The 22,038-nt window shown below is 48.8% G+C and overlaps 1 protein-coding gene across 1 annotated transcript in view; it reads left to right on the top strand.

Moving 5' to 3' along the window:
- Nucleotides 1-1,729: 1,729 nt before the first annotated feature.
- Nucleotides 1,730-22,038, top strand: part of CCDC69 (coiled-coil domain containing 69) — a 44,046-nt gene continuing 23,737 nt past the window's right edge. Inside the window, exons 1-2 of the mRNA XM_003828994.4 lie at nt 1,730-2,635; nt 21,557-21,632. Coding sequence (XP_003829042.1) covers nt 2,588-2,635; nt 21,557-21,632 — 124 coding nt within the window. The 5' untranslated portion in view covers nt 1,730-2,587. The remainder of the gene's footprint in view (nt 2,636-21,556; nt 21,633-22,038) is intronic.

Here is a 22,038-nt window from a genome sequence, read left to right as displayed (position 1 = left end):
CTGTTGCCCAGGCTGGAGTTCAATGGCACAATCTAGGCTCATTGCAACCTCTGCCTCCCGGGTTCAAGCAATTCTCCTGTCTCAGCCTCCCGAGTAGCTGAAACTACAGGCACACGTCACCACATCCGGCTAATTTTTGTATTTTTAGTAAAGACAGGGTTTCACCATGTTGGTCAGGCTGGTCTCGAACTCCTGACCTCAGGTGATCCATCCACCTCAGCCTCCCAAGGTGCTGGGATTACAGGCATGAGCCACTGTGCCTGGCCTACAAAAACTTTTTTAAAAAAATTAGCTAGGCTTGGTGGCAGGCACTTGTGGTCCCAGCTACTCGGGAGGCTCAGGTGGGAGGATCACTTCAGCCTGGAAGACTGAGGCTGCAGTGAGCCATGATCACTCCACCACCCTCCAGCCTGGGTGATATTGCAAGATCCTGTCTCAAAAAAAAAAACTGTTTTAAAATTTCAAAATCTCACCAATACAGTGGTAGTCACTCAATTTTTTTTTTTAAATGAAAATGAGTTTGTTATGTTTTGTAACACAAAAAATTCATCTTCATCAGTATTTTTGCTGGTTATGTGGCATTCTATTTCTATGGATATAGCATAATGTATTTAATCAACCTTCTTTTCTTGGCTGTTTAGGTTGTTTTGGGTTCTTTGTTTTTAATCATGAGCACTGTTCCAATAAACATTGTTAATTTTAGTATAATTTAAGTATATCCTGTTTCTTCAGTACCTGTGGAGCACATCCTATGGCAGTGGTTCTCAAACTTTAGCCCAGGCCAGACATGAGTGGAGTGCTTATGAAGCCATAGATTCCTAAGCCCCTACCCCAGAGTTTAGGCCAGGGGTGGGGCCCGAGAATTTGCATTTCCAACAAAGGCGGCTGGTAGTGCTGACACTGCTGATTTGGGAATCACACTTTGTGAGCCACCATTCTCTATTATACTTGTTTTTGAGAACCTAATATCACGTTTCCTTAGTTTCCTTTCTTACACACTTTTGCAATTGGTTTTGTACCCTATGGAGGGAGCAATTTTTTTGAGGTCTCATATTCTTACCCCATTCATGACTCTAAGCCCTTTTCACAGCACACCTTTCCAAGAGTTTTGGGCCTGACTTTAATATTCCAATATACACGCAAATAGGCATACACACTGATTTTCAAAATTGGTTATCTTTTTCCTGCATTGCCATTTCAGAAACCTCAGCTAATAACAAAGAGAAGATAAACAAAAGCTCCTTTTCCTAGACCCCGGCCTTTTTATGTCCCATAGTCACCATACCTGGCCTGCCTCAAGAGGTTGTTGTGATGAATAACATTTATCCAAGATGGATAGAGTCAAATATTACAGATGCTTGTGAGGTGGAAAAAACTATCAGCCCAGAAGTGAGGAGGCATTAAAATTAAACTTAGTATTATTGGCCAGGTGTGGGATCCCAGGACTTTGGGAGGCCAAAGCGGGCGGATTACCTGAGGTTGGGAGTTTGAGATCAGCCTGGTCAAAATGGTGAAACTCTGTCTCTACTAAAAATACAAAAATTAGTTGGGTGTCGTGGTGCATGCCTGTAATCCCAGCTACTGGGAAGGCTGAGGCAGGAGAATCACTTGAACCTGGGAGGCAGAGGTTGCAGTGAGCCAAGATCGTGCCACTGCACTCTAGCCTGGGCAATAGAGCGAGACTCTGTCTCAAAAATAAATAAATACAATAAACTTAGTATTATGATTTATTTGTAGGCCATTGAGTCAAAGTTTAGGTTCTGGAGTTAGAACTGTATTCTGTGCAGTGGCTCATGCCTGTAATCCCAACGCTTTGGGAGGCCAGGGTGGGAGGATCGCTTGAGGGCGGTCGTTCAAAATCAGACTGGAAAAAAGAAAAGAAATTGGCTGGGTATGGTGGTGAGCCTCTGTAGTCCCAGCTACTCAGGAGGCTGAGCTGGGAGGCTCGCTTGAGCCCAGGAGTTTGAAGCTGCAGTGAACTATGATAGCGGCAAAAAAAAAAAAAAAAAAAGGAACTGGATTCTATCTGGGCTGTGGTAACTTACTAGCCATGTGACCTTAGGCAAATCATGTTGCATCTCTGAACACCATTTTCCTCACCTGTAAAATGGAGGAAGTAATACCTTTGTTGCACTGATATGGCAAGAAATAGAAATAAAATGTATAAAACAACTGGGACAAAAACAGCCCTCAATGAATGATAGTTGTTAGTTTATCAAATAATTGTTTTAATTATTTTTTCCCCTGGCCCTTTCTTAGCTGAGGGTTCGGAAAAGCATCTGTTGCTCCTTAAGATTTTTTTTTTTTCTGCCCTGACCAGAGCTTCCTATTATTTAGAAGGATTCTGGTCACCTGCCTCTGGTGGCGGCGCCGCTGGCCCTGCGGGCTACACTGAGGCCCCGCTCTTCGGGTATTTACGGCGGGCGGCCGCCCCAGCTCAGGCTCAAGACAGCGCTTCCAGGTTCAGTTTCAGGGTCTCGCCGGCAGCCCCAGCCGGCGGGCGCGGAGCGGGCAGCGGGGCCCGAACCGCAGGCTCCTCTGGGGGCCCCGGAGTTGGGAAGCGGCGTCCGGGAGCCCCCGGAGGAGGATGGGCTGCAGACACAGCAGGCTGAGCAGCTGCAAACCCCCGAAAAAGGTAAAGGGCGCCGGCGGAGAAGTTTGCTTTCAGAGGAGAGGGGAGTGCGGAATCGCTCCGCCGCAAGGGACTCGGCGCCCCGGGCTCTCTGTGGTCCGCCCGGATACCGGACGGAGAACCTGGAGAGGCCAGCTCAGAGACGAGGGAGGCTCTGCTGGGAGGCGCCCTTTACCCCGGCCCGAGCCGCACCAAGCAGCCGAGTTTACAAACACGGCACCCGGGCCAGGGAACGGCAGCTGATTCCCGGTGCCTCGGGTGGGGAGATGTCGTGTGTCTGTGGCAGGTGCCCTCTGCTTTCGGTCTGGGGCTGTTCGCTGTGTGGCCATGGACAAGTGACTTGACCTCTCTGGGCCTTCGGCTTCCTCCCCCCGGGGGTTAAAGGCTGATAATCTGAGGGCTGCTCGAAGAGCGTTCCACAGACTCGCAGTATCAGCATCCCTGGGGACCTGTCAGAAATGCAGAATCTCAGGCTCAGGCCCAGTCTTGCCAAGACAGAAGCTGCGTTTTAACAATATGCCCAGGTGATGACGCTTTAAAGTTTGAGGCGCTGGTCTTAGGGCTCTTGCAGGCCCCAGAGCTGGTGAGTGTGGGCTGCCCTTGGGGTAGCTGGGAGGGGCCAAAGAGGGAGGAGATCTACTGCGTTCTGCGGCCCTCTCCTCCCTTCCTGTCCTTCCCCCAAGGGGCCTTGGAGCTGGGTCAGGGCCCAGGGGACAATTCTCAGGTTTCTTGCAGTGAGACCAGCTGCCCCTTGGGGTCTGACGAGCCCAGAAGGTCAGAGCCTGGAGCTAGAAAGATAGCCTCCTCAGGGGACACTGTGAGGCAGAGGGGAAGAAGGACCCTCAAATTCTGGCCCCCTTTCTTACCACTGCCTGCCCCCTAGCCAGGTGGGACTAGGTGATCCCATAAACTTTATCATCATTCCCCCTTGAGACCCTGAGAGGCCCCAAACTGTGACAGTGTTTAATAGTTTTGCAATGAACTTTAGTCCTCCCTCTGCTCCTGCTTTGCTTGTGCCCTGAGTACAGGTTTTTCTGCCTAACAGTGTCCTAGCCTGGAGGATTCTACTCCCTTCTCTGACACCTCCTGGCTTTCCTTGCTCTCCCTTTATTACCAGATCGAAATTCTCACCAACTCCTGACCTAGAAACCCTCATGTCTTTACTCACTCCAACAGGGTAACTGAGGCTTGGCTCTATCAGTAGAAGGAAGGGGCTGGCTGACAGGGATGACAAGGTGGAGAGACCTGAGCCTTGGCTGAGACTTGTAACTGAGCAAGTGGTAGGCAGACATTAGCCCTGGGTGTAAGTCCTGGTGGTGCCACAAACATACTGGGTGACCCCAAGCAAGCCCTTGTGTCTCCCTGGGTCTCAGTTTCTCCCTGTATGGGGAGTGATGAGCAGGATGATCCCTAAGCGTCTGAGAATCTGTGTTCTCTGCACCTGTGTCAACCTTGTAGCTTGCAAAGTGGACCAAGGGTGAATTCCATCTACCTAGAGGTGGAGGAAATGGGGAAGAGCCTGACCCTTCCACAAGCTGGAAGAGGAGGTCACAGTAAGCACAGGTTCTTTGGCTCCTGCTCCTTCCGAGAGACTTACCAGCTGTTCCTGCCTGTCCCTGGCACAGCCAAAGCTCTGAAGGGCAAGTAAAACTGGCACAGCCTGTCTGAGTTGGAAAGGGCCTTTGGGTACTACCTGGGCTGACGCACCCACTATACAGATAGGAGGTTAAGGCCTAGAAAAGGGAAGGAGCATGACTGAAGTCACAGAGCAACACGGAGCAGAACCCAGTTATCTAGTCCCCTAGCTCTGTGTTCTTTGTCTCCACCTCCTCCCGCTGTGCTTCCAGTGGCTTCTTGATGACTTTAGCATAAAATCTTTTACTCCTGTTGCCTCAGAGAACAGCCTGGCATGCCTTCTTGGCCCCAGCCATGCCAGGCCCCTGCCCCTACATGGCAAGATTTATGGGCTGCTTTTGTTTAAAGTTCTCATCCCTGTAGGCTGTGCTCCTGCCCAATTTCTCACCCAGGTGCCAACCCCTTGGAAGACATGAGCTCCCAAGTTCATCCCCAACAGGCTACCAGCCCCCTGGGAGAGAGGGGGACTCCAGGGATGGGATGGACAAAAATGAGCTCAGGCTACAGAGGGGTTAGGTTCTGATAACCATGACTCACCCTGAGTGTTTATAGCGTGCTTTCACATCCTGCCCAGTCTCACAGAAGCCCTGGAAGTTAGGCTGAGCTGCAGAATCTTTCCCACTTTACCGGGGAAACTGAGGCTCAGTGAGGCACAATGGGTCCAAAGTCACACAGCCAGTTGGTGGCAAAGCTGTGCAGTTGAGCCTGGCTTTCTGCACTCCCCTCTGGTGCTCATTGCCTTATACAGATCATGGAGCAGGTGCTTAAGTAGATATTTGAGTGAATGAGGGATAAATAAGAGCCATGCTAGGGGTTAGCCCAGGGAGCAGTAGGAGCATCACATCTAGCCTTGAGAGATGCAGGAAGGGTTTTTGAGGAAGGGTGGTTTGGAAGGTATGGCAGGAGTTACCCACTCATGGCCAAGGCCTAAGCAAAGGCTGAGCCACTGAAAGCACAGCGTGAGGGGGTTCTTTGTGGAGAATGGAGGTGGCAGGCAGCAAGGAATGAGGCAGGCACTTTTAGCAAGGATTATCCTGGCTAGGGACAGGAGCTTGACCATGAGGCCTTCTCATGTCCCTCCAGGTTCAAGGATCTGGGGGTCTGCTGAGTTCTGTGGTCTATGGTGCCTGTTGGGCTTGGCCGACTAGATGTTCTAGACCACCCTAAGAGGCCTGGCCTGGGACTAGGTCACTGCCTTATTGGGATAAGTTGAAATGCTGGGAATGAATGAATAGGGTTCCTGGCCGGCTGGGGGTGGGTGCTGAGGAACCATCTGGATCGTGTGGTCCTGCCTAAATCCTTCTTCTTGGCAAAGACCATGGCTAATGTGGTCACATCCCCCAGGAGGACTCAGGAGAAGGCCAGGCAGAGTGGGTAGGGGTCAAGGAAACAAGCCTTCTGGGGACTTGCCAGCCACAGTGGTAAGGAGGGGCCTTCCTATCCCCAACAGGTTACCAGCCTCCCTTGGGCAATAGGGTAGGAAGCGGAGGGGGGGTGGGGAGTGGTGCAGGAGGCACCTCGTGGCCAACCCCCTTTGTGTGACACTGCAGAGTACCAGGAATGATGTCTGAACTCTCCATTCCCGAAGGCTGTGGCTATAGCTCCATAGTTCCAAGCAGGACCTCTGAGAAGGGGCTCAGCACAGCTGCCAAAGCTGGGCCTCAGGTGACAGGTACTTGGTGGGTCAGTCATTCAGCAGCCCTTCATGAGCACGTCCATGTAGCAAGCCAGGTGACAGAAGTGAATGATAAGGAAGAGGCTGGTGCAGGCTTGGGTAATTCTGAAATCAACCAGTAGACAACAAGGGCATGGCTAACTTGGCAAACATTTGTGGGTCGACCACACCGGGCTCTGGGTTGGATGCTGGTTCAGTCCTGACTACATGGAAGATCCATTAAGTGACCTTAAGAGTGGCTTGGCTTCTCCATGCCTCAGTTTCCTCATCTGTAAGATAGGCGTGGTATTAGCTCCTGTGCCATAGGGTTTTTCTAAAGATTAGATGAAAGACTGTATGTGACAGAGTCTCTGATACCCTGACTAGCAAGAAGGATGCCTTTGAAAGAGATAAGGAGGCACAGACTTAATGTTATGCTTTAAGGACATCACTGCCTAGATTGTACCCAAGGAAAGTACCCCGGGACGTGGGAGCTAAAGGACATTAGTGTTCTTGGAAGGCTGACGTGGGCAGGGTGGGAGGATGCAGGCTAGTGTCTGGCCTCTTCCTTCAAATCTCTGAAGTCTTGTCAAGGGGCATGGAAAGCAGCTTTTTTCTCTGTTGTTCCAGAAGGCAGCACAGTGGCCAGTAGGGGAGGCTAAATCGAGCAGATTTCTACTCATGAGGAATAAGTGGCCAAAAAAAGGCCGCAAAGGGTAGTGAGTTCCTATCACTGGAGGGTTCAAGCAGGGGTCAGGTGGCATTTTGGCAAGAATATTAGAGGGGATGCAAACCTACGACTTGCAAATATTTACAATTCCATTAAAAAATGGAATTGTTCTGATTATTATTTTGAGTCAAAATTTCAAAATGTGGGAAAGTATAAGAAATTTAAAAATCTTTTAATCTCACAATTAAGAGATAGCCACTGTGTACATTTCAGTGTCATTCTTTGTACTATTTTTTCCTATGTATATTATAGATGTGAGTATGACTATCTGTATAAAGCTAAGAGTATGTTTTATATGGTTATATTCCAGTTACATAATATTCTTCCGGGGGCATTTTCCCATGTTAAGTAGTCCATGGAAACATGGACTTTTTAATGGCTACCTAATGTCCTGTGGCTGTTCCGTGGCTTATTTAACCAGTTTGGACACGTGGTTCTTTGCAGTCTGCACTCCTACCCTGGTAATCGATGAACATCCCTTGTGTTTTCCTCCTACCTGGGGCCAGTGTGGCTTTGGACTCGGGGGGGTCAAGGAAGGCCCCTTAGAGAGACAGCATCTTGGCTGGGTTTAGAAGGGGGGCGGGGGTTAGGCACTTATGGGGCAGGCGAGTTACTCAGGAGGGCATGCTAGGCAGAAGGAATATGGGAGCAGCCCTTGACACCTGGTCAGGAGGAGTGGGCAAATCTGATCTTCTAGCTCGGTTGGTAAGGGCAGGACGGTTGAGGAGCGTGAAGGAAAGCTGCCTCTGCAGCACTCAGCCCCCTGCCCCAACCATCATGGAGATGTTGGCATGTACGTGGCCTCCGAGCTGGTGATTTTGCCCAACCTAGAAACTAATGCCCACCAATCTTCCCAGCTAAAGCCAGTACAGGCTTCCATGCACGAGGCACTCTGGAAGACCTGTGAGATTAAATACCAGATTTTTGTGTTTGGCAACCTAAAACACACTAGAATAATTCCCAATACTCTCTGCCTTTGAGATACAACCTTTGGTGATATATTTTCTGCACATGTACATGTTTTTAATTCTTTTCCTCTATTGAATTCATGGGTGGCTAATGTAGGTCCCCTGAGAGCCTGACGAGTTCCCAGACACCTAAGAGCTCCCATTTTTGCTTCAGTTGGCTGTTAGGCTTGGGACCTGTGCTTCATGTCAGCACTGTGTTTCTTTTTTGTCATAAAAAGGGCAGAAAAGATGAAATTTTAAATTAATTGCACAGAAACAGGCTGCTATATAAATCAAGACAGTGAAACTCTGGTTAGGAGGGGCTGCCCCCTGGCATCTCAGGGTGCATAGATCAGCCAGTGAACAAAAGTCTGAGACCTGCCTGGAAAAGGAGCTCTAAGGGGTCTCAGTATGAAATTCATGAACGTTCATATTCAAAAAATAAACTTGAAGAGTGTAAGCACCCTCCCAGCGAAAGGAAGAGCCTCTCAGATGACCCTAGTTCTGGCTCTGACACCTCAGGGTGTACTTGGGCTTCCGTCCGCACGGCTGGCACTCGGTCCTCTGCATCCTCCGCCCTCAGCACTGTGAGCCGTCCCCAGTGACCAGGGGAGAGGGCCAGACTGGGAGCCCCACTGCAGCAGGACTGGCAGTGGGGAGGGAGCTCCTGCTGCCCCACCTTGGCAGAGAGAAGGAGCAAGAGAAGATCCATCCATCTTTAGCAGATCTAAACCCATCCATTACCTGAAGACAAGCCATCCTATTTGTCTTGCCAGGTGAATCTTAATCCCTAAAAATAGTTTATCTTGTGTCACCTTATTTTCAAATCTGAACCTTCCAGAACATCTAGGCCAAACACTGTACTATACCTAAAACAGCCATCCACATCCATGCATCCCCCCAAGACAAGTGATATGCAGTCTGACCTACTTCCAGATTTCCTCCTCTCTCTGCAATGGAGTTTTTTTTCACTGAGTGTACAATATCCTTTGTGGCTCTCCTCGCCATTTTCCACTGCCCCATGTGACCCTGCCCCTGTGCCTTCCTTAAGGAAATGGCCTGGACATCAGAAAAGCTGTTACCTTTACTGGATTCAGTAATGTCCCCTCCTACATTTACATTCACCCAGAACCTGTAAATGCGACATTATTTGAAATAGGGTCTTTGCAGGGGCAATTGAGTTAAAATGAGGTCACACTGGATGGGCCCTAATCCAGTGACTAGTGTCCCAACAAGAAGAGGGAAATTTGGACACAGACACACAGGGAGAAGAGCAGGGAATGAAGTGACACATCTCCCAAGCCAGAGAACGAAGGATTGCCAGCACCCACCAGGATCTGGGAGAGAGGGAGGTAACAGATCCTCCCTCAGAGCCTCCAGAAGAGCCAGCTCGGCTGATACCTTGAATTTACACTTCTAACTTCCAGAACTGTGAGAGAATACATTTCTGTTGTTTTCAGCCACCAAGTGCGTGGTAATTTGTTACAGCAGCTTTAGGAAACTTTCATATCGCAAGGTTAATTGCTCCTTACCCACCCTCTCACCCCCAGCCCCAAGTTGCCAGCAATCAAAAATGACAGCAAGAACCCAGTGCCTCCCTTTGGAACCCATCTTGGCAGCAGAAGAGGCAGCACTGTAAACAAGGAGGTGCCTGGACAGGGCCCATTGCTTTTGGACAGCAGCAGCTGCATCTGTAGAGGAAAGAGCACTGGACTGGGAGTCAAGAATGGGGCCTACTTCTTTATATTTTTTATTGATATATAATATTTTACATACTTCTCAGGTACATATGATATTTTGTTAGGTGCATAGACTGTGTAATGATCAAGTCAGGGTATTTGGAGTTTCATCACCTCGAGTATTTATCATTTCTATGTGTTGGGAACGTTTCAAGTCCTCTCTTCTAGCTATTTTAAAGTATACAGTTCATGGTTGCTATGGAACATTAGAATGTAGTCCTTCCATCTGGCTGTATGTTTGTATCGTTTGACCAGCCTTTCTTCATTCCCCGCACCCCACACACACGTCCTTCCCAACCTCTGGTATTCATCATTCTAACAATGGGTCCACTTCTGCCTCTTTTGCTAACTATTCTCTTCCCCAGCCTTGATTTCTCTGTCTGTACCATGACTCTGGGGGAGGCTTTCAGGTTCCAAGAGAGGTACCTTTTTCTTGTTGTTGTTAATTTCTTTGTATACAAGTAATTCTTGAATGCGTTGTTGCTTTAAAAATCCTAAGAATTGGCCAGGCGTGGTGGCTCACGCCTGTAATCCCTGCACTTTGGGAGACTGAGGCGGGCGGATCACCTGAGGTCAGGAGTTTGAGACCAGCCTGACCAACATGGTGAAACCCCGTCTCTACTAAAAATACAAAAATTAGCCGGGCGTGTGGCACGTGCCTGTAATCTCAGCTACCCAGGAGGCTGAGGCAGGAGAATCGCTGGAACCTGGGAGGCAGAGGCTGCAGTGAGCCGAGATCGCACCACTGCACACCACTCGCTCTAGGTGACAGAGCAAGACTCAGTCTCAAAAAAAAAAAAAAAAAAAAAAAAAAAAAAAAAAAAAATCCTAAGAATTTAGGTAAAATGGAAGCTACCCTTCCTTGACCACAGTAATTTTAGTCCATTCTCTGGAGATGACAACTGTTATCAGTTTGTGCTTTTCTAGGTACTTTTTCCTGTGCATTTTTTAATCATTAGTAATAGTTGGCCGGGCACGGTGGCTCACGCCTGTAATCCCAGCACTTTGGGAGGCTAAGGCGGGCAGATCACCTGAGGTCAGGAGTTTGAGACCAGCCTGACCAACATGGTGAAACCCCGTCTCTACTAAAAATACAAAAATTAGCCGGGCGTGTGGCATGTGCCTGTAATCTCAGCTACCCAGGAGGCTGAGGCAGGAGAATCGCTGGAACCTGGGAGGCAGAGGCTGCAGTGAGCCGAGATCGCACCACTGCACACCACTCGCTCTAGGTGACAGAGCAAGACTCAGTCTCAAAAAAAAAAAAAAAAAAAAAAAAAAAAATCCTAAGAATTTAGGTAAAATGGAAGCTACCCTTCCTTGACCACAGTAATTTTAGTCCATTCTCTGGAGATGACAACTGTTATCAGTTTGTGCTTTTCTAGGTACTTTTTCCTGTGCATTTTTTAATCATTAGTAATAGTTGGCCGGGCACGGTGGCTCACGCCTGTAATCCCAGCACTTTGGGAGGCTAAGGCGGGCAGATCACCTGAGGTCAGAAGTTCAAGATCAGCTTGGTCAACATGGTAAAACCCTATCTCTACTAAAAATACAAAAATTAGCTGGGCATGGTGGCACACGCCTGTAGTCCCAGTTACTGGGGAGGCTGAAGCAGGAGAATTGCTTGAACCTGGGAGGCGGAGGTTGCAGTGAGCCAAGAATACACCACTGCACTCCAGCCTGGGTGACAGAAAAGAAACAGTTTAGTTTGGATATTGGTATTTTACCAAATGCCTTTCCATCTTTGTACATAAAGGTCTACTTCACTCTGAAACATATGAATGAAATGACATAGTATTATGTCCCTGAGTGTATCCAGCCAGTCCTCAGTTTACAGCGTTTCCCTACTGCAAATGGTCCTGCCCTGAGCATCCTGTGCATCCTCCTTGTCCTCACTAATGGGTACTTATTTCTGCTCACAGTGCCACTGTAGAATTGGGAGCATGCTGCGTGCAACTTGGGAGGTGGCTGAGCTCTGTCATTCTCTGCTTTCAGGCAATCCTGCCCTCTCTTTTACAACCACCCTTACACTGTCTGCCGAAGAACAGGGGATGGTGTGGAGGGCTCCAGGTTCTCACCCAGGCCTCCTGAGCAAGGGACCCTCCTTTCCTGCTCTCCAGAGAAGCCCCCTCCATGACCAGAGCTAACAGCTGAGTGTGTCAAACTGTCCCTGCCCTGCCCAGAGCAAACAAGCCGGACAGGATCGACAGAAGATGAGATAGCAAGATGACCTCACTCTGCCCCTTCTTCCCCATCCACAGCATGTCAAAACCAGAAGGGCTCTTACGTATCCCATTGCACAATTCCACGCCATGCAGAGGAGGGTACAGAAGCACAGAAAAGGAAGAGTGTCCACTCAAGGTCACACAGCAAGCAGATGGCAAGCTAGGACCTTGGCTCTGGACTCTCAATTTGCCATTGGACTGTGAGACAGGTATCCGGGCGCTCAGCCTCAGATGGCAAGCTAGGACCTTGGCTCTGGCCTTCCAGTTTGCCATTGGACTGGGAGACAGGTATCTGGGCCCTCAGCCTGTCTCTTTCCCCACCCCCATCCAGCTACTGACACCATTTTCTGTCCAGCTCCTTCAGGGTCCTGCCTGCCAGGCTGACCCAAATGCTAGAAATAATGTCTAGTGCTTTTGCCAGCTCCAGGCCCTCTGAGGCAACCAGAACTAGCAGACACCCTGGGAAGGTGATATGGGACAAGAAAACGGGAGCCCTAGGGAGGAAGAAAATAAATAAGGTGTATTAGAAAGGCTTTCTCTAGACCTCAGTGTCATCGTCTGCGAAGTGAAGCCTTGCACTCAAGGCCCTTCTGATGCTTGTCTGCCGTGGTCTGGCTCACCAGGTGCAGGGGTATTTAAGAAGGAAGTGGTCCTTTCCTCCCCTGAGACACCTCATCCGTTGGTCAGATAGGAGCAGTGGAGACCACATCCGCCCCTGACTTGTGTGCTCTGGGGGTCCTGCAGGTGTTCAGAGCATAGGCCGTGTCCCCGGTGCAGCGGAGTGGTGCAGCCTGGCACTTCTAACTTTAAGTTGGTTGTACAGTCACATTGGACTGTCCTCCAGCCAGTGAGGAAATGTTGACCACACACTATATGATATGAAGGGGATGAATTAAATCTTTATTGTCCCTGGCAGTGTTTGATTTTCAATGACATCAAATTCAGGCATTACTTTGACAGAATATCTCTGCCCATCTTAGAGATGGGGAGGCTAAGGCCTGTATTTATGGTGTTCTTCTGTCTGAGCTTCTGTAATTCGGGTGTGAACGCTAACATTTCTCAACAGCCCTGAACATTTAGGCCCCGCCTTTCCTCCCCGAAGGCCCTGGAGTGGGGCCCCTTGGGCCACACCCCCCGCCTCCTTCCTGCCTCTACCCTCAGCCAATAGGCTCTGACTGTGGTTACTTAGATCCCAAAACTAGTGGTGCTGGGCCAGACACTGGAAAGGCAGCTCTGATATTGAGGAGGGTGTGACCTGAGCCCCTTGAGACTTAGAATCACCTCTCCCCTACAGGCTCAGCTACTCGGATAAAGCTGACCCTGGCATCAGGGGGACGGAAAGGACTCCAGCCTCGGCTGTGAGTCTGGATTCTCCCCAGGGCTCTGCTTCCCTGCTTTGCAGCTTCTGACAAGTTATCTGCCCACCCACCTCTGGGCCTCAGCTTTTCTATCTGGAAAAAGGAGGTGGGGATTGGAGTCAGCTGCCTCCTGGGGCCCTTCCAACCCTGCTCTGGGTCCCTGTAAGCCTTCCTCAGCCAGGATAGGTGTGATAGAACTACATGCTCAGAGGAAGCCAGGCCTGTGATGTATGGGACACGGAGGAGCTGGGTGAACTCTTAAGGAGTCTTCTTTAATTACTAAATTCTCTAAGTTAAGCAGGAACAATGAGGACACAAAGCACTTAATCAGAAATACACAAGCCTTGAAGGCTGACAAACAGAATGGAGTGATGGCTCCCAAAGAGGGCTAGGCTAGCTCAAGTCTCTGCAGGACAGGCCGAACCTCCCTCAGGGCTACTCTTACCTTCCATCCTACTAGGATTCCCAAGGTAGGGAATAGCTGGGCAGCTTCTATCCAAGTTGCTTCTGCCTAATTCACTCTTGCCTGGTGAGGCTCAGAATTTGAGGGTAGTTGGCGGGGCATGGTGGCTCACGCCTATAATCCCAGCACTTTGGGAGGCCGAGGCGGGTGGATCACGAGGTCAGGAGATTGAGACCATCCTGGTTAACATGGTGAAACCCCGTCTTCACAAAAAATACAAAAAAAAAAAAATAGCCGGACTTGGTGGTGGGCACCTGTAGTCCCAGCTACTCAGGAGGCTGAGACAGAAGAATGGCGTGAACCCGGGAGGCAGAGCTTGCAGTGAGCCGAGATCACGCCACTGCACTCTAGCCTGGGCAACTGAGCAAGACTCCGTCTCAAAAAATAAAAAATAATTTGAGGGAAGTTTAGGGGTCTATCCCAAAGGCTTGAGTATGTGACTACAGCCATTCACCCCAAAATGCTGCTCCCTGAATAGCATTCAACAGAGCTCCCTGAGGTTCCATTAATGCTGGTGGTCTTTACATGCCATGCAGTAGATAATTTCTTTATGCTTACCAGAGGCTTTCACTTGCCGAACATCAGTGATGCTTTTTAGAATTATAGACTGTTAGAGTTCAGGGTTCTCAAAGATCACCAGTCCAATCTACAGCATGAAGTTTGACTCTCCAACCTCTTCTTGCATGCTACTAATGATGGAGCGCTCACTTCCACCACGATTCCCCGCCCTCCAATGAGGCAGCCTACCAGTTTGTGATGGTTCTGAAATTTTTCTTCATACTGAACTGAAACTTCTGGAACCTCCTCATGCTTGGCCACAGTCCTATCCTCCAAGGCTGTAGATGACACGCCAGCAGCTTCTACCCATGACATTCCTACTGAGATTTGAAGACAATATCAGGTCTTCCTGCCTGTTCTCAAGGCTGACCAACTCTTGTTCTGTTAACAGCCCCTCCTATAATTTGTTTTTGAGCCACCTCCTACATCCTGCCGGTTTCTTTGGGATGTCTTCCAGCGTGTCAGTTTACCCTCTAAAATGAGAGTATACTTTAGAGCATCTCACCAGCCCCAATCTGAGCTCATGTGGCTCTCCATGGCTCTGGACACTGTTTTCTCATTCTACCCTGACTGTGTCTGCTTTTGACAGCTGTGTCCTACTATCTCAGGTTTGCTTCAGGTTGAACCTACTGCAGGGCTCTGGTCTGCTTGACAGCAAGGATCTGGGCCCCAAAGCTATGAGTGTCACCTGGGTATAGGGGCTCTATTTCCAGCCTTCTTAGGAGAAGGGCTGCCCTGGAGCTCAGGAGGACTGAAGAGAGCATCTGTTCCAGCCCTGACCCTTCACAGATGGGGAAACTGAGAAGGAACATGACTTACCTAAAGGCACACAGTAAAGCTGGAATTGAGTCTCCTGGCCTCAACCCCAGGCCTGGGTTCTCCCTGCATCCTGTACTGCTGGCAGCCTCCTCTGCAGCTTTCTTGCTACCAAGTTTCCGTTGACTCAGGAAGCTGTCATCCCTCTTCCAGAGTGTAGTCCGGATACCCCACCCCAGCCCTATGCTCCCCACCCCTCTTTTGGAAGGGAAAATTCTTATGTCCCCCTCCCAACTCCCCCCCACCACCACCACCCACGCACACACACTGCAGGTGCCGTCTGCTCTGCTCCATGACCTCTGAGGAGGAAGTGGTCAGGAACCCAACCTGGGGATTTTGCACTCAGTAGTTGCTTGTTGAGACCTACCTATCTCAGGGTCACATGTCCTCAGGCTTTTGTGTGCACTAGGATCATCTGGCTAGACTGCTAAAGATGGAGATTCTGGCCAGGCGTGGTGGCTCATGCCTGTAATCTCAGCACTTTGGGAGGCTGAGGTTGGTGGATCACTTGAAGTCAGGAGTTTGAGACCTGCCTGGCCAACATGGTGAAACCCCGTCTCTACTAAAAATACAAAAATTAGCCTGGTGTGGTGGTATGTGCCTGTAATCCCAGCTACTCTGGAGGCTGAGGCAGGAGAATTGCTTGAGCCTGGGAGGCAGAGGTTGCAATTGAGCTAAGATCGTGCCACTGCACTCCAGCCTGGGCAACAGAGCCAGACTCCATCTCAAAAAAAAAAAAAAAAAAAAAGCAGATGCAAATTCCCAGCACACATACTGTAGGTCTAGAATGCAGCCTGGACATTTGTGTTAAGCAAGCTTTCCAGGTGGCTCTAGTACAGGAGGTCCATAGACCACATTCCTAAGAAATACTGTTCTGGGCATCATAACATACTAGGGCAAGTCCAATACAGATTTCAAAATCCTGTCCTTCAGGAGCCCTTTGGGCTAGCAGGAGAGACAGACAGCTAACCAGATGTAGATACTCTCAGGGGTGCCTGGAACATGGAGAAAACAGGAACTAACTCCGCCCCAGGGCAGGGCAGGAGAGAAGCAGAGAAATGGTGTGTGCACTGAGCCTGGGGGCCCGAGGTAGACCTAACCACGTGTCACGGTGGGATGGTCTTGAGCATGTAAGATGTCTCGAACATACAGATGCCTGTGTTGGGGGCAGGCATGTAATAGGTAGCACTAGGTTATTTTGGTTGGGTTTTGACCTAGCAAATTTGCCAACATTTTTTTAAAAAGTGATAATATTCCACGTTGGCAAGGTTGCAGTGAAACTGGTCTTTTTTTTTTTTTCTTGAGACAGTCTTGCTCTGTCACCCAGGGTGGAGTGCAGTGGCCCAATCTCAGTTCACTGCAACCTCCGCCTCCCAGGTTCAAACAAATCTCGTGCCTCAGCATCCCAAGTAGCTGGGATTACAGGCATGTGCCACCACACCTGGCTAATTTTTGTATTTTTAGTAGAGATGGGGTTTTGTCATGTTGGCCAGGCTGGTCTCAAACTCCTGGCTTCAAGTGATCCTCCCGCCTCGGCCTCCTAAAGTGCTAGGATTACAGGGTGTGAGCTACCACACTTAGCTGAAACTGATCTTCTTGCGTGCCATTTGAAGGTGAGTAAATTGGTCGAACCTTCCAATATTAGACATGTAATATTAGATGTGTATAAAATTTTACAAATCAATATGTTTATTTTTTAATTTTAATTTTAATTTTTTATTTTTTGGGACAGGGTCTCACTGTGTCGCCCAGACTGGAGTGCAGTGGTGCGATCTTGGCTCACTGCAACCTCCACCTCCTGGGTTCAAGCGATTCTCCTGCCTCAGCTTCCCAAGTAGCTGGGATTAGAGGCGCATGCCACTACCGCCTGGCTAATTTTTGTATTTTTAGTAGAGATGGGGTTTCACCAGGTTGGTCAGGCTAGTCTCGAACTCCTGACCTCAAATGATCCACCCACCTCTGCCTCCCAAAGTGCTAGGATTATAGGCATGAGCCACCGCACCTGGCCTAAATCAATATATTTATTAAAGCATAATCTGCAAATTAAAAAGTGGAAACAATTTAAACACTCAACAGTGAATGACTAAATTCATCCATAGGGATGTTCTGCTCATCATTAAAATTAACACATTTGCAGAATAGTTAATGCTGTGTAGTAAATTCTCATAATATATTTGAAAAAGTAAGATATGAGGAAGTATATGTAATATCATTGAATATGTATGTGTAGATGAACAATATATGCCACCAGGTTATGGGGTTCTCTCTGGGTCGTGAGATTTTCTTTCTATATTTTCATGTATTTTCTGTACTTTCTACAACAAATGCCTACTAGTACTGTAACTGGAAGAAGATGTTTATAAATAATTTAAGTATTAAGAAATTGAGGCTGGGTACCTTGGCTCATGCCTGTAATCCCAGTACTTTGGAAGGCCAAGGCAGGCAAATCACTTGAGCCTAGGAGTCCGAGACCATCCTGAGCAGCATGGCAAAATTCCGTCTCTACCAAAAATACAAAAATTAGCCAGGTGTGGTAGCACACGCCTGTAGTCCCAGCTACTTGGGAGGCTGAGGCAGGAGAATTGCTTGAGCCTGGGAGGCGGAGGTTGCAGTGAGCCCTGATCACACCACTGCACTCCAGCCTGGGCAACAGAGCAAGACCCCATCTCAAAAAAAAAAAGACAGAAAAAAAAGAAAGAAATTGGAATGGGGGTAGACTGGGGACAGATGGTGATAGCCTTAACTGCCATTCTGAAGGAGTTATCTTGTTTTGTCAAGAGCTGGGGACTCAAGTACAAGGCCACGTGCTGCCTGTGGTCTGAAAGCTGTTTGTGGAAAAGAGTTCTCCACCATTCTCTGGTGGTGGTTATCTGAAAGAAGGCAGCATTTCATGAGCTTATGACCTTATTTCAGATGACAAAACTGAGACCCAGGGGCAGCCCAAGAGGTCTGCCAAAGCAGATGGCATGGGATCTTTGTTCTTGCCATGTTTGTGAAATATGGCAATCGTCTTATGCAATATTTGAGCTCTTAGTATGTGCCAGACACTGCAGTTGCATTATTTCATCTCATCCTAAAAGAGCCTCATGAGAAATCCGAGGCATGGAGAGGTCATACAGTCACACGGTGTTGGATTTAGTATTTGAACCCAGATCTGTGTGATTCTAGAATTCTGGAGTTCTTAACCACTCTGCTCTGCAGTCTCTAATATTCTGACACCTGGTTCTAATGCTGATTTGAACATTATGGCACAGTGTGACAGTGTCTTAAGCCTCCCTGAGCCTCAGTTTCCTCGCCTGTAGTGACCTTTGCCTCACAGTGCTGTTGAGAGGAGCTGAGATGAGAGCTTAGAGTCTGAACACTATGGGATCATCCAGTTAAACCACCAGACGTCCTCATCCCCACCTCACAGAGGAGGAAGCAGAAGCCAGAGTGGGAAGGGATTTGCCCAAGTTTGTAACAGAGCTGGCACTAGAATCTAGGCCTTCTGGCTCCCATAAAAACATTGTCTGAGTTCAGCTAATCAGTCGTGGCAACAAGGAAGAGACAACCATTTATGTTTATCTCCCTTCTTCCTCCAGCCCAGGGTGGGGAGGCTGGCTGCTGTCACTTCCCCAGATTCCGGCGTTGACAGCTTCTCTGAGTCGTGCCTGGACCAGGCTTCCTCCTCTTCCCTGGAAAGGGAGGATTGAGTCTTCACCAGGGTGGTGGGGGAGCTAAATTGTCAGGTCTGCCCAGCCACTCAGCAGATTTGGGGCACGAGGACCTGGGGGAGGCCCCATGACTCCCTCAGTCCTCCAGGGGCTTACACATGCCAGGCTCTGTACCCAGCACCATGGGGGAGAAGCAGGCTATTCTAGAAGACTCCCCTTGATACATCTTCCCTCCCCAGTGAGAAGCACGCTTTCTAGAAGTATTTCAGTGGTTCTTCAGTTTAGGACATTTTTAATAATTTTTGTCGAACATTTTCATAGCCTCTTCATAGTTTGACTTGTGTTTTTGTTTGTTTGTTTGTTTGTTTTTTGAGACAGAGTCTCACTCTATTGCCCAGGCTGGAGTGCAGTGGCGAGATCTTGGCTCACTGCAATCTCCACCTCCTGGGTTCAAGCAATTCTCATGCCTCAGCCTCCTGAGTAGTTGGGATTACAGTTGTGCGCCACCACACCTGCCTAATTTTTGTATTTTTATTAGAGAGGGGTTTTTGCCATGTTGGTCAGGTTGATCTCGAACTCCTGACTGCAAATGATCTGCCCACTTCGGCCTCCCAGAGTGCCAAGATTATAGGCATGAGCCACTGCGCCCAGGCCTGACTTGTTTTTTAAAGTGTTTCTTAAAATTGAATCTAGAACATCTTCTTCCTTCCTTCCTTTTTTCCTTCCTTTCTGCCCTTTCCCTTCCTTCTCTCTTTCTTTCTCTTCTTTGTAAGAGCATCTTGAAAAGCATACAAAAGGGCTTAAATTTTTTTTACCCAAATCATGGTCTGGTGACCACCGCCAGACTTCAACCAACTTTTCACCTCTCCAGCATGAGATGAGAAAATGATGGTGTGAGCGGGTGTGTAATGTTCAGTAAGCATGTCAGTTCTCCTTTCCTGGAAGACTGTTCTTAAGCTTTTCCTTACTATATTTTGGAAGACTAAAATGTCTTTTATTTTATATAATGATAGTAAGAATCTATAAATAGTTAGGCCGGGTACAGTGGCTCATGCCTGTAATCCCAGCACTTTGGGAGGCCAAGGTGGGCGGATCATGAGGTCAGGAGATCGAGACCATCCTGGCCAACACGGTGAAACCCCATCTCTACTAAAAATACAAAAAATTAGCCGGGCGTGGTGGCAGGCGCCTGTAGTCCCAGCTACTCGAGAGGCTGAGGCAGGAGAATGGCGTGAACCCAGGAGGCGGAGCTTGCAGTGAGCTGAGATTGCGCCACTGCACTCCAGCCTGGGTGACAGAGCGAGACTCCATCTAAAATAATAATAATAATAATAATCTACAAATAGTTTTTTTCAGCATCCTTATCAGCCCATATCAACTCTCCCACTAAAAAATATTACTCATTTGGCCAGGTACAGTGGCTCAGGCCTCTAATCCCAGCACTTTGGGATGCCAAGGTGGGCAGATCACTTGAGGCCAGGAGTTCAAAACCAGCCTGGCCAACATGGCGAAACCCCATCTCTACTAAAAAGACAAAAATTAGCCAGGTGTGGTGGCACATGCCTATAGTCTCAGCCACTCTGGAGGCTGAGGATCACTTGAACCCAGGAGATAGAGGTTGCAGTGAGCCAGAATCACGCAATTGTACTCCAGCCTGGGCAACAGAGCAAGACTCTGTCTCAAAAAGTAAAAAAAGGTCGAGTGCGGTGGCTCACACCTGTAATCCCAGCACTTTGGGAGGCTGAGGCGGGTGGATCACAAGGTCAGGAGATTGAGACCATCCTGGCTAACACAGTGCCACCCCATCTCTACTAAAAATACAAGAAATTAGCCGGGCATGGTGGCATGCACCTGTAATCCCAGCTACTCAGGAGGCTGAGGCGGGAGAATCACTTGAACCCAGGAGGTGGAGGTTACAGTGAGCCGAGATCGCGCCACTGTACTCCAGGCTGAGAGGTGGAGGTTGCAGTGAGCCGAGATCACACCACCGCACTCCAGTCTGGGCGACAGAGCAAGACTCAGTCTCAAAATAAATACATTAATTAGTTAATTAATTAAATTTTTAAAAAATTACTCATTTATGAAATCTGGGAGCCACTGACACTGCTTTGTGATGCAGAAAGACCTTTTGTATTACTTATTCCTCTTAGAGGTTTGGGACTTTCACCCCCACCTGACAACCTCTGGGGAGGGGAGAGGGACTAGAATGTCAAATTGATCACCAATGGTCAATAGTTTAATCAATCATGCCTACATAATGAAGCCTCCATGAAAAACCCGAGAGGATTGGGTTTGGAGAGCTTCCACATAGCGGAACACATAGAGGTTCCTGGATGGTGGCCCCCAAGGAGGGCATGGAAGCTCCCTCCCTTTCTCCCATACCTTGTCCTATGCAGCTCATCATCTGCATCCTTTGTACTATCCTTTATAATAAACCAGTCATTATAAGTAAGTGTTTTCCCAAATTCTGTGAGCCACTCCAGCAAATTAATCAAACCCAAAGAGGAGGTCAAGGAAACCTCAACTTGAAGTCCATCTGTCAGAAGTTCTGGAGGCCCAGACTTGTGACACTATCTCCAGGTAGATAGTGTCAGAATTGAATTAGAGGACACCCAGCTGATGTCTGCTGCAGCACTGATGGGGAGAGCCCCTCCCACACACACGGAAGTCTTCTTCTGTGTGGATGATTATTGTGGTGTGAGAGCAGAGAAAAAATGGTTTGAGTTTTCTCCAAACAAAAATCATCTCTGAATTGGGGGTTGGGAGGTTTTTAGGGCACCTCAAGTGCATAGCTGGAGTGAGGGTAATAGCAGGTCCGGCCAGATCCCGGGAGAAGAAAGAGGTGGTCTGAGAGGCCCCCAGGGGTGGCAGCAGGAGCCAGACTGCAAGGATCTAGGGACAGGTCAAGCAGTGTCAAACTCCCCTGAGGGTTTCCCTGACAGGGATGAGAAGTCCTGTTCTGGGGCCCCTCCCCCGGTAGAGGGTCTGCTGCCTGGGGCTGCGAGGCAGCCTAATGCGCAGGCGTGGGGCAGGGTCTGGTGTAACTGAAGGTCCTGCCTTGCCTTTGGAAGAGTCCCACTGTAGCAGCCCGTCCTCGCATTGACCTCCCACCCTCTACCCACGCCTCGCTGTTGTCTCATTTCTTCCAGAAGCGCCAAGAACCAGAACCAGAACAGCCACCCAGACCAGAGCCCCATGAATTAGGTCCCCTCAATGGGGACACAGGTGAGTAGCCAGCCCCACAAAGGCCCCAACTGCCATCTGTGAGGTTCCTACCTTATAATCAACACAGATGATATAGCTGCTGAAATATCTCATGAGATCTCAGGTAGGTTACCTTAATAGGAGTATCGTGTCTAAAATCAGGGAGGTAATTAATAGTCCTGACCTGTGCTTCCCTATTCTAGGCTGTTGATACCACACCTAGAGTGCTATATATGTTTCTGGAAAATACATTTTTAGAGGGATCCAGAAAAAAATTGGAGGGAGTACAATGGAACAAGATCAGACTGGTGAAGAATCTGGAAAACATGTCCTATAAGGAACAGTTAAAGAAACAGAGAATGTTCATCTGGAAAGAAGATGTCACCATAGGGAGGGAGGGAGGGAGGGATGGGAGCAAGGGTTGAAA

Source organism: Pan paniscus, chromosome 4 (genome assembly GCF_029289425.2).
Source record: "Pan paniscus chromosome 4, NHGRI_mPanPan1-v2.0_pri, whole genome shotgun sequence".
In the NCBI taxonomy this organism is placed as follows: domain Eukaryota; kingdom Metazoa; phylum Chordata; class Mammalia; order Primates; family Hominidae; genus Pan; species Pan paniscus.
Note: the sequence above shows the minus strand (reverse complement) of the source record. Positions and strands in the feature narration are given on the sequence as shown.